Here is a 12,273-nt window from a genome sequence, read left to right on the forward strand (position 1 = left end):
ATGTCAAAATGATGTTGTTTCATACTCCAGATTCGCTCATCGCGCTGCATGGCTGAATCAGGTTAGCACACCACGGCCACTAGCTCGCTTAGAAGCGGCGAAATTTTAGGCGGTCACGATAGTCGGAACCGTCGGTGACGGCTGCGCAACCCTTCAGACGTCGATATCAGCAGATAGGCGGTCGACTATTTACATGTCATGTCCAATTGGAGCCATGGCAGCCGGCGGAGAAGGTATCGGAAAGGCGATGGAGCTTGCCCGTCGCAAAGTCTTGCTCGATAAGGAAACAACCTCCACGAATGCCCCGCGCCTAGTCTACAGCGACCACGACGATGTGGCCGAGAACGGCCCACTATTTCTATTAGCCGTTTGTGATGCAAGTGATAGGTGCAGTAAGTGATGATATAAATACGCAGTTCGACGGTCTTGCACGATTATCGCTGTGGTAAATTTCTCTCACTCTATGCTCTGCAACGATAAACCAGTTATCCTGAACAACATGGCATCGAGCAAGCCCTCATACCTCGTCGTTGGCGCCGGCGTCTTCGGAATTTCGACTGCTTACCACCTTATCAAGAAGTACCCGGACCGACAAGTCACAGTCGTCGACCAAGATGCTTGGGACGCTGATAACCGCGTAGCAGCTTCGTGGGACTGGAACAAGGTTGTACGCGCCGACTACGACGATGTCATCTACTGCAGACTTGCACTGGAGGCGCAAGATATCTTCAAGGAGGACCCATTATGGCAACCATACTTCCACGAGACTGGTATTTTCTGGGTCTGCCGCTCAGATTACGCACAAGACGTCATCGACAACTACAAGAAGCTTGGACGCGAGGCGGACTTGAAATCAGTTACCGTTGAAGAGGCGAAGAAGTTGTTCGGCGGACTTTTCGAGGATGCGAACTACGACGGCGCGAAGAGCGTACTTGTTAACAAGACGAGTGGTTGGGCACAGGCTGGCGATGCGCTACGAGCAGTTACCAAGTGGTCGATCGCAAAGGGCGTCAAGTACGTCACAGAGAAAGTTGAAAGCCTAGAGTTCGACAACGCGGGAACGTGTATTGGTGTCAACACCGAGCAAGGCAACACCATCAAAGCCTCACATACAATCCTTTCAACCGGCGCTTACACCGCGAAGCTCCTCGAGCAGGCTGCTAAGAAAAGCGGGAATCCAGACCTCCGTTCTGGATCAAGAATTGTTGCTGGTGGTATCACGACCGGTATGACGACTCTCGACGAGAAGTCATACGAAAGGTTCAAGGATATGCCCGTTGGTGTCCAGGGCTACACTGCCGCATACGGACCCTTCATTGGCAGCTTACCGCCTACAAAGGATCGCGAGCTCAAGTGGTGGGGAGAGAAGATCTTCAAGAACACACATGAAGTACTCCCCGGTCGCTTCGTTTCTGCGCCGCCATCTGGAAAGGACTACAACCAATGGGATGTTCCTGGCCCATTGAAGCTGGACATTTCTCACGCCAATGATGTGTTCTACGGCAAGAAGGGTGCGAACTGGAAGATGGATAAGCACCGCATCTGCTGGTAAGTTTGATGCTCACATACCGGTATTCGATCAGTACTAACATGGCTCAGGGACGCATTCACAACTTCATCTGACTTCATCATCTCGCCCCATGCCGGCGCCAAGGGTCTCTTCGTAGCAACATGTGGTTCTTTCCACGGCTACAAGTTCTTCCCCGTGCTCGGCAAGTATGTCGTACAGATGCTCGAAGATGAGCTAGAACCAGAACTCAAGGAGAAGTGGGCTTGGGATCGTGAGAGGCCAGCGCCTAGCCTCAACCCTGACTGGCCTAGGTTTGAGATGGCGGACCTGCTGGATCAGTGGGAACCAAAGGCCAAGTTGTAAGATGTGTTATGAAAGATTGATGAAGTTAATGAGTAGTTGTTGCATATTTGCAAGGCGTCTGGGTTGGCATTTCTTATCTCGTAGATAGTAGATGCTATGAACAATATTTCTTCATGTTTAAACTGCTTTCTTTCTACCTGCTCGAAGCCTCCTCTTCCAACTCCTTCCCAATCTCATCGACCCACTCTTGCATGATATCTAAGTACTCCGTAACCCCCTTCATGCAACTTTTAAAGTGGCACATATGCTTCTTCTCAAGCGTCCTAAACTTGTTTCTGCCCCAAGATGGTTCCAAGGTCGTTTTGTGGCCCAAGTATGTATGCTTCAAGTTTTGTAGTGCACTCATCACATCTTCGGTGAGTTCGGCAATCTTGTCGGTTTCGGTAGCCACTTGATGAAAGGGTGCGTAGTGGACTGAGGATTCGGTATAGCTTCCAGGTATGGGAATCAGAGGGGACATATCTGGACGCGAAGGATGTGGGAGTGAAAGGAAGATGTCAGTAAAAGGAAGGAATTGGAAAGAAGAACATAACTAGGAAAAGGTATATGCACCCTAAGATGCGATTGTGCATTCGTTGGTGGCTTCTTCTTGATTTGTCATAGTCCACGAGCTCGAGTGCAAGCAAGACCATCAGCTTGCGAACTAGAATATGTAAGCAAACACATGCCGTACTTACAACATAGCACGACACCACGTCTCTTTACTTCCCATACCCAATGAACACTATCACGTTCACTGACAACGACGCAATTGAGGAGCTCTCCAAAGCTATCCTTGCTTTCAAACACCATTATCTAGCCGCTGAAGCTCATCGTAGCATGGTCACAACATCTAAAAAGGCAAAGTATCGAAGACTAAGCCCATTCAACAAAGGATACTATAGGGTGGTTGCGAAGCACATGCCAGACATATTAGATTGGACGCACCAAATCAATTTTAACTAGGACATCGGGGACATTGGGGCATTGGGGAGCAAACACTACCTGATGTGAGTTGGTGGGTGTTAGGGAGCGCACGTGAAGATCACCGATAGGATAACAATCCAGCGAAGGCAAAGAAGCTTTCTTGTGTTGTGTGGCATACATATGTTCGTCTAATCCATATTTACATCGAAGTTTGGCACCTCCAATAGGCGCTAGCCAATTTTTGCTTCCTCATCTTCAAGTGCAAGATGCGTTTAAGCAGTGAGCTTGCTCTTGATGAAGGTGAGAGCCTGGTTGCCGTAGATGTTGACGTACTGCTGGTGGTGGTTGGCATCATTTCCATTGCAGCAGTATGGGTCCTGGGAGTCGCAGTAGCTCTTGATAATGCTGGTGCTGGCAGGTGCGCAGGTGAAGCCAGCAGGGCGGGCGGCAAACTGAATTAGCTGTTAGTAGGTGTATTGATGGACGAGAGAATAGGTAAACTTACGCCTTGAGCCTGGCAGGTACCAACGTTGTAGGGAAGACCGTTGCGGTTGTGTGGGTCTCCCATGAAGATCGCAGCCTTGACGGCTGCGAGGGCGTTGCCGGTCAAAGTGGCACCGGCACCGCCACAGATGGCGTTGTCCATGATTTGACCTCCCTGTCAACAGTTAGTATTCGGCACTTTTGAAATTCATAAGATCATTCGTACTTGAGAGTATCCAATCAGGACAATCTGGGTGCTAGGGCACTTCTGGTTGTAGGCAGTGACGGCCTTGACAACAGCTGCAGTTCCTTGGGAAGCAGAGTTGTCGTAGGATACGCCACCGCAGGACGAGCCGCCACCGCACGCTGGGTATACAATAGCCTCAGAGCCTGCACCCGGGTAGGCGGACTTGACAGAGTTTACGAGCCCAGCAGCGGTACCGTAGCCATTGCTTTGAGGGACAGTAGTCTCACGAGCTCCGAAGATGTAGACCTTAGGGCAGCTTTGGCGTTCGGTGAGCTCGACAGGGCTGGCGGCGGCGAGACCAGCAAAGAGAGCTGCGGCTGCGGAGAACTTCATGTTGACGTTGAGGAAGTGGATACTGTGCTTCGGATTGAGTTGGGATGTCAAGGAAGTGTGGTGATCAAGTCTGGGCAGCGGATGGATGTGTTTATAAAGAAAGTTTTACATGGCCATCGTAGCTGTCTTTTAGGCAAAATCAGTTGCCTCAACTATACATCACGTCGTATTGGTGGGGTAGAAGGTAGTGCTTTGCGTTGTTTTGGTGCACAGATGGTCCTTTCATCCGTTGTCGCAATTTATCTGAGCTGTCCTGTGATGAAGGTCGGACAGGGGTTATTGCCGTAGCTCACATCTGTTTCATGCAGGACCAAGCCTCGGTCGTCTGGGGTACATATGAATCCTGGTGTCTTCGGGAGAAAAGCGACCAAGCGAGCAAATAGAGGGCTGCAATGTATGGGGCTTTCGGCACATCGCGCGATGGGTAGATGGATGGCGTCGCGGCCGCGTGGTCAGATGATGTACCGCTGTGGAGCCGAACCGTCCTGGCTAAATGGGAGTTCTCGAAAAGCTGATAATCCGGGGTAAAATGCTTATTTTCGTGAGCCTCAGCGCTAAAACATTGTACCTGATGATGGATGAAGCATAGCCTCCGGATGTGCGTGAGGAGCGTACATCGAGTATAGGGTCAAGAGAATCGATAGTGCCTAGAGGCTACGTGGCCCTCACCGCTCCTTCATGGTTCTTACGATGCTCATACAATGACTCAACATTGCCGGAAGCAGATGATATCGTTCTAGTATGGCCAGGAGGCGACTTCAAGGGCGGTCCGGTGGAGCAAAGCGGTCAGAGGCTCTCCTAATAATGAAACAGATACAGGGCGGGTCTGTCCAACCGCCATGTTTCAAACACCAGCTGGCCCACCCCTAATCAATGCAGGAGCAGCTCGGAAAGAACGCGTTCGACATATGCATAAGAGACATTTGAATAGAGAGACCTTATGATATGACCGGGAATATGTACGGTGGTATTATGCAGGTGCGGCGGAAAATACTGTTACGTGGTATAGTGGGTTTACGGGCTCTAGTCTACTTCAGCTCACACCAGAGCACACCCTCGCTTTCAGTAATACATTGCTCATTTCGGAGTGCTCTCCCCACTCATCGCCGTACTTGATCAAACCTGGGAATGCACAGAATAGAAACGTGCGATCAACGTTCATATCAGTATCATCTTCCATGGCGGGATCAATGTCATTGACAGCTTCCATTGTTCGATCATCGAATCGCATATTGCCATCTTGGCAACGAAAGAAGAGTAACTGGTAGCGCGCCTTTTGCAAAGCGAGAGTTCGCTGCAGACCCACGGCATCCTTCAATATCCCGGCCAGCGTTGACTGTGCGTTCGGCGCAAGGCTCACAGAAGTCAACGTGAAAAGTACGTGGGTGATCTCTCCGGTGAGTCGGTGTAGCGACGCTTCGTTTTCTTTTTTGATCTCTCCATTTGCTTCGCTGCGCTCAAGCAGTTGTATGGTAGCACGCACCCATTCTCGGTATGTAGTACCAAGGTGTTGTGTGTGCTCAGCAATCGGTCGCAATGCCGCCAGTGGGCCTATGCTAGGTAGCCCAAAGACGATAGAACTATCGAGGATTCGTATGAGCGATGTTGAGACGATAGCCTGATACAGCGCAAGCTTATCCGTGGATTGAATGCTAGCCATGTAACGAGGGTTCAAGGCGCGGAGAGCTTCTGCAGTCTCCTTCGGAAGATTGCTAAGGTTCAGTTTTGATCGCCTGAAGTTCGAGACGGTCCATTCGCGCACGCGGTTTGCAAGCTGTGAGAATGACTCTGCGAGCTCGCTATCCGTGATTTGCGAATCCACACGCGTGAGCGAAGATATGCTAGACTTCAGCGCCAGAAGCTGCTGAAGTCTCTCTTGTGATTCCTTCTCGGCGGCATGGAGGCGCAGCCGCAGTTCGTCCGCTTGCCCGTTTGATTGCGGTCGCTTGAGGCTGCGTGGGTGCAATTCGTTGTGCGATGCGAGTTGTTCCTCGAGTTGCGCAAGTCGGTAACGTAGTTCGGAGTTCTGACGCACAATTTCTTCCTCTCTTTGTTGTGCAGCTCCTGGCACCTCACTCACTTCTCCATGGTCGTTCGATCCGGCGACTGGGGCTCGGTCTGCATTCGAGCCTGTCTCGACAAGTCGCTGCCTCAGTTCCTCAATCGCATCCTGATCCGCTTGTCTGGATTGCCTCACTTTCGACAGCTCTTCTCTGGCCAATTCATGCTCCTCTCTTGCAATCGCCAGAGCTCTTTCGAGGTCTGCGACCCTATGTGCCATTCGCGTGTCTAGAGCATCGTCGCCTGGTGGCGGCATCTCTGATCTGACAAATTCATTGCTGGGCCCTGAAGGTGCAGTATCTCTCGAGAGATCTACCGCACCTCCACTTTTGCGCTTCAGCATATCATTGAAGGGATATCTGCGTCGGTGTACTTCGTCTTTCCTCGCATTGGGAGCAGCGACGGCGGCCTTTGGTGGAGTGACGACGGTATTCGATGGAGTCTTCGTCGATCTCGAGATTAATCTGTTGCCGCGCTTCACACCGAGGCGGTGAGTAGATTCTGGAGGTATTAATGAATACTAGAACCGTGGGCTTGGAAGGCTTAAACTTACCAGAACTCTTTCGTTCCGTCATAGCTGGGACCGGGCGCGTTCCGATCTAGGGTCGCATCGGAACGAACTTCAAGACCAGCTTCACCAGGACCAAGTTTCAACACCTCATTCGAGGAACGTCACCATCGGATGGCTTCATGTGGGACGACACGAGTATGCCTGGCAGGGCGAAATCCTGCAGCCTTGCGCGAGCTGACGATCGTCAACCAGGGCCTGCGGCTGGGCGTCTTCTACAGCGATGGGTAGCGCGCCATTCCAGGCTTCGACATCAGACTGCGCTTTTCGCCGGTGCCTGAATCATTCAATGTTTTTCAGGCAAACACATTTATGACCTCACGTCTTCCCCACGCCAACCTACACGCTCATGATATCTCCGTGCATTTTGGTAGGATTCAGCCCCGCGGTCCGACCCACGCGACAACTACGCGATCTACCAGAGCCATCAACATAAGCACCGCGGTTTACACCACGAAGGCCGACTATGAACCATACGTTTCCGAACCGAGGGAGTAGTATCCCGTATACATTCAATCCTGGAAGTAATGCGACTGTCGACATAGGCAGCGTACCCGAAATGGGTAGTACTACGAAGGACAGGTTGGTTGTTGGAGTTGATTTTGGAACCACCTACAGCGGTTGGTAGCAACTATTCTACGATATGCGACCGATACGATTGGACGCTGAAGCTCGATAGGTGTGGCTGCTGTATACAGTGCGACCCCTGACGACATCGACATCATCAAGACCTGGCCAGGAGGGAACGGTATGTTCTGCTTGAGGTATATCGACACCGCGCCTCTCCATACTAAGATATACGCGTAGGTATCACGTCCGACAAAGTACCCACAGAAATTGGTTACAGCGAACCACCCTCCCGCAACGGCTCGACCTCCTCGCTCGACGCGCCGACGAAACCCACGCAGAACATAAAATGGGGGTTCCAATTCAAACCAGAGGAGACGCGTCTCCGATGTATAAAGCTGTTCCTCGATAGGAACCAGAAGCTGCCACACTTCGTATCCCCACTCGAAACCGCCGCGCAATTGCGCAAATTTGAAAAGACGGTCATGGAAGCAGTTTCAGACTATCTTTCGCAGATATACAAACATACAATGGAGACATTGACACGGAGATACGGAGAGACCTTCATAAGCCTGACCAAGGTTGAATTCGTCTTGACAGTACCTGCCGTATGGTCAGACTCAGCGAAGGATGCGACGCTGAAAGCTGCGGAAAAGGCTGGCATGGGCAACAGACACGAGCTGAAGCTCATATCAGAGCCTGAGGCTGCGGCGGTATACACACTCAAGGCGATACAGCCGAATCATCTGAAGATTGGGGATAACTTCATTGTATGCGATGCCGGTGGTGGTACTGTCGATCTGATAGCCTACAAGATCACCCAACTCCATCCTCTCCGTGTGGAAGAGTCAGCAGTTGGGACTGGTGGGCTCTGTGGCTCAACATTTATCAATTACCGATTCGAAGACCATGTCAAGCAGCGCATTGGCACCGAACGCTACAACTGGATGCGCGAGAAGAAGGTGAAGACTTGGAATATGGGCTTGAAATACTTCGAGGAATTCGTGAAGCGCAACTTTAATGAGGAGGAGCATAACGAAGTCAACATACCTTTCCCGGGCTTACCGGACGATGAAGAAGCAGGGTTGGACTCCGGTTTCCTGGTCATGAGCGCCGAACAGGTCAAAGAGCTCTTCGATCCAGTTGTTCAAGAAGTCATAGATCTGGTAGAGGGTCAGGTTCACAGTATAAGAGCCAAGGGAGGCTTGGTGTGCGGAATCGTCTTGGTTGGAGGCTTCGGGCAGAGCAATTATCTCTACGGTCGGATGAAGTCGCACTTCAACAACGCACCCCCACCTCCTTACACGGAAAGACCCACGCATGCCGTCGCATTGAACGCTTCGCAGGCGGTTGAGATATACCACCCAATACATGCATGGACAGCGGTAGTGAGAGGCGCAGTTCTTCGCGGACTAGAAGGCAACATGGTTATTAGCAGAAGAAGTCGATGGCATTACGGAACAAGCTATGCGACAGTCTTCGATGAGGCAATACATCCCATATCGGATCGATATTGGAGTCCGCTCTGGGAGCGATGGATGGTCTCCGACCGCATGCAATGGCATATTGCAAAGGTACGTGTCTCCCTTCTACCACGTCCACCTCCATCACACGAGATACTAACACCCCACATAGGGCGCACAAGTCTCAGAGAACCGACCCATATCCTTCCACTATACGCGCAACTTCCGCCCAGGTCAATCCCTAATTGTAGAGGACGACCTTATTGCCTGCGACTCCGACGCAGCGCCTGACTCCTTCAAGAAGGGACTTATCAACGTTTGCACACTAACTACCGATTTGAACACGGTGCCCAAGAGCTTGTTTACGCGGTTGACGACGACGAAAGGAGTGGAGTTTGATAACCTAGATTTTACACTAGATATGCGGTGTGAGAGTGCGGGACTGGTGTTTGAGTTGAAGGTCGATGGAGTGAGATATGGAGGGGTTAGTGCCAAGTTCCATTGAAGAGATGGGGAAGAGTCCTGGAGAGGAGTAGGGTGTATATGCAAGATAGACTTGGATAGCAATCGAAACGAACGTGACGTATCCGACCACGCAAAGAACATGTTGAACACGTGCCGGAACCATGAAGAGCGTCTCGCGTGAGGTTCTACTCCGCGAGAGAACTCTGGTACCATTTATCGCATATTTCGTATCAAAGAGTCCTTATGGCGGATGATGGAGGTCATAAAACTGGTGTTCCTTTTGTGAACACCTCATATACATCGTATCCTGTTTGAGTACGGGGTACAATTGTATCTTGGTAGGATACAGATTGGGCGGAGGTGATGCGGGCATATGCAGTTTCACAGTTGCCGTGTTTCGTTGCTAATGTACGTTGTCAAGAGAGAAAACGCCTCATGTTTTTCGCAAGATGACAATAGGAACTCGCAGTTCGTCTAGCATTACGGCGTCTGGAAACGAAAAGTGTGATTTTGGGTCGCCTTGATGGTAGCCTTGGTGGGCCGTAAGGGTTACCCTGAGGTAGCGCCAGCCAGGAAGTAGTATAGGAAATGAATGACGATAGGTGATTTATGACAATTGTATCGTCGGCATAGTTGCTGTGCAGTTAAACAAGTGCTTTGGGCTGCGTGTGTTCGAAGCTTGAAGGTGTGTCGAAGCCATGATTAGGTTTGCGTACGTACTCTACCCGAAAACAGTAGGGAGTGTGCAATTCATCTAGGTTCTCACGTACACGGACCAAGACCTATTCTGGATAGAATACCGATACTATTCTCTGAGAATGAATTCAGCGCATGCGCATGATACCTAGCTCAACATGCTTCGGATGATGAACTATCCATGTGGTGCTCGTGGGGCAAGCGCGATATATGTCCAGGGGGTGGGGAGGCCTGGAAACCTAGTTTTGTACTGTAAAATTGTAGGCGTAAGAGATTGTTTAGTAACAGATTAGAAATCTACAAATCGATCAGCATGCTAGGGTAGTCGTGTACCCTTGTAAAATGCACGTTTATACTCCAAGCCCAAAACACGTAGACGATTTTGGGTTAAGATACCTCCACGTAGACTATCTTGATTGCACAATGTTTACTTTTTGTCACCACAGCACACCGGGTGAAGAGTCTCCGAGGACGTGTACAATTGCAAACTTTGCAGCAATCGGAGATCCTAGTGCGGAACTGAAGACCCGATGATGTGTAGTTTTAGCGATCCGCTTAGTTTTCAAGGGGTGCGCTTGCTAGTGGAACCCCGCATTGGGGTTCCATGCGTGAAGATCGTTGGTAGCGACTTTGTATCAACGATCGCTCGGGATATATCCCGCCTGTAAGATCTCGAAGGTGGTGGATGGAGATTGCCGTGAGGACTGGATGAGATTGGTGGCGTGATAAATTTGCAAGTATTACTAGGTTTACATGGCGTTTGGAAACAAGACAAAGACATGCCCATGCGAAGAGAGTGGTCGCCTGTGGGGCCTTTTAGGCGCACATATCGAAGGGGTTTCGCTACTAGATCTGTCTTTACGTAGTGGAGCTGTACGATACTGGATGTGGTAATTTGGGCGAATCATGGCTTACGGATGCTCGCCCGTCCACAACTGCCGTAAATCGGATCGGAAGCTCTACCGGTGGCACGGGCAAATCTCCCGAGCAAGGCCGATGGGGAAATGGTTCTTCTGATTCCCTCGAATCATCCTGTACAGGCTCAGCATTGGTATGTTTCCCTCACAGATGTTGCTCGAAGATGCAAGCGATCAATGATTCAGGGTCTCTAAAGATCCTGCCGAGTCAAGCACAGTGCATGGCTAGTCAACGGGACTTGCCTTTTCGCACATCCACCGCCACTTTCCGCTAATGATGAAGGGTTGTGAAACCAGCGTATCATGACGAAGGACCGATACATACAATTCGGCTCTTCGGTTCGAGATACACAAGTTTTGCGTAGAGAACCATACTATGTATAACCTAGATACAACTATGCCGTGTTTGTCGGTGGAGGAAATTTCAATTTTTCCTGTATCATTACTCCGATGTCTCCGCGTCAACTGTCACCGGAAACTTATGACGTAGCAGGTAGGACGATTAGTTGGGGGAAGAATTGTACTTCGGACACCCACCAGCTACACTCGTCAGCAAGTGAGGCTGCTTGTCCACTAAAGCAACGACATCAGCATACCGGCTTTTTATCTGAATCGACTTTAGTATACCGGTGTTCTATCTATATCAAGAAAAGTGTCCCCGATGGAGTCGAACCTTAACTATAAGGCGATTTGATGTAGACTTAGTCAAGGCGTGATCGGCCATGACAGCTGTACGGAGTTTTCTCCGCAACACTCTGGTTGATCAACAAACGAAGGTTTGATGGTTCGGCTGTTAATAGCGGACGCTGGAGGCTTTTGCCAACGTCGAACCGCGTCTAGAAGTGCGCGATCGGCGTCACACTCATGATTCTCAGGCGAGCAATTGCGCGGCTGTCAACGTGTCACGCCGACTCTCCTGAAGATCTTCGACTGAGTTTACCAAAGCGGACACTAGTCAACGTGATGTTGATCCCCAGCGTTCTGGAATAGGGATCCGCCAAGTCGGGCGGGCAGTGTGGCAACAAGACTGCACGTCCTCAACGCGCTAGAAAATGTAGTGACTGCCAAGCTAGGATGGGTCCGGTGTTGAGTGTGGTGTGAGGGCCTTGGCAAAATCGAAATATCGAAAAACATCTATCCCAACAACGCGTTGGTTTGGTCCAAAGGGGTATGGTTGATGACTGTTTCTCAGGCGAAATCACATCTGGGACTCCTCGGGCAGCTATGCTCATTGTCATGAGCACCCTAAACTTCCGTAGCCTACTCTAAGTTTGATCAAATTGCCGTTACTCTAAGTAAAGCTTCTGTTCTCGACGCTCAGGACTCCTGGGTGTGGCTGTATGACTAGCGTATCCCCGAATATTTTCCCGTAACTAACTCTTGAGAGTGCGAGTGCGAGACCACACAGCTGGGAATCATCGTGTAAGCGCTTTCAAAGCAACTCACCAGTGTATGATGTGGTTGCATAAGAGCGGTGATATTGGATGTGTGCAAGGGTGGATGACTGTAGTATGCAGAAGAACTGCCGTGGTCTTGACAGTTCCTTACGCGGATGGTCGCTAGCGTCGAATTGAGCCATGAAGGAAGAATCCGCGTAGGGTGTCCGTGTGTGTGTATGTGTGCTGCGATGTGACATATTCAGATTGGTAAACCTATCGTGCCGTTGTAACAGCTGTTCCGGTTGCGAAATTTCA

The 12,273-nt window shown here is 50.5% G+C and overlaps 4 protein-coding genes across 4 annotated transcripts; 2 read left to right on the forward strand and 2 right to left on the reverse strand.

Moving 5' to 3' along the window:
- Positions 1-499: 499 nt before the first annotated feature.
- Positions 500-1,873, forward strand: ALTATR162_LOCUS3678 (uncharacterized protein; the record flags this gene model as incomplete). Its single annotated transcript, XM_043311286.1, has 2 exons — positions 500-1,548; positions 1,600-1,873. 2 exons carry the CDS (start codon positions 500-502, stop codon positions 1,871-1,873), a joined length of 1,323 nt encoding a protein of 440 aa, XP_043167221.1.
- Positions 1,874-3,051: 1,178 nt separating this feature from the next.
- On the reverse strand, positions 3,052-3,842 carry ALTATR162_LOCUS3679 (uncharacterized protein; the record flags this gene model as incomplete). The annotated part of the gene is made up of 3 exons (XM_043311287.1): positions 3,052-3,231; positions 3,285-3,437; positions 3,489-3,842. The coding sequence occupies 3 exons, from the start codon at positions 3,840-3,842 to the stop codon at positions 3,052-3,054; spliced, it is 687 nt and encodes a 228-aa protein (XP_043167222.1).
- A 1,033-nt stretch (positions 3,843-4,875) lies between these two features.
- Positions 4,876-6,478, reverse strand: ALTATR162_LOCUS3680 (uncharacterized protein; the record flags this gene model as incomplete). The annotated part of the gene is made up of 2 exons (XM_043311288.1): positions 4,876-6,404; positions 6,457-6,478. 2 exons carry the CDS (start codon positions 6,476-6,478, stop codon positions 4,876-4,878), a joined length of 1,551 nt encoding a protein of 516 aa, XP_043167223.1.
- A 552-nt stretch (positions 6,479-7,030) lies between these two features.
- On the forward strand, positions 7,031-9,006 carry ALTATR162_LOCUS3681 (uncharacterized protein; the record flags this gene model as incomplete). The annotated part of the gene is made up of 4 exons (XM_043311289.1): positions 7,031-7,091; positions 7,151-7,219; positions 7,279-8,612; positions 8,674-9,006. The coding sequence occupies 4 exons, from the start codon at positions 7,031-7,033 to the stop codon at positions 9,004-9,006; spliced, it is 1,797 nt and encodes a 598-aa protein (XP_043167224.1).
- Between the last annotated feature and the right edge of the window lie 3,267 nt (positions 9,007-12,273).

The sequence above is a fragment of the Alternaria atra genome, assembly GCF_907166805.1.
Source record: "Alternaria atra isolate CS162 genome assembly, contig: 23, whole genome shotgun sequence".
NCBI lineage: Eukaryota > Fungi > Ascomycota > Dothideomycetes > Pleosporales > Pleosporaceae > Alternaria > Alternaria atra.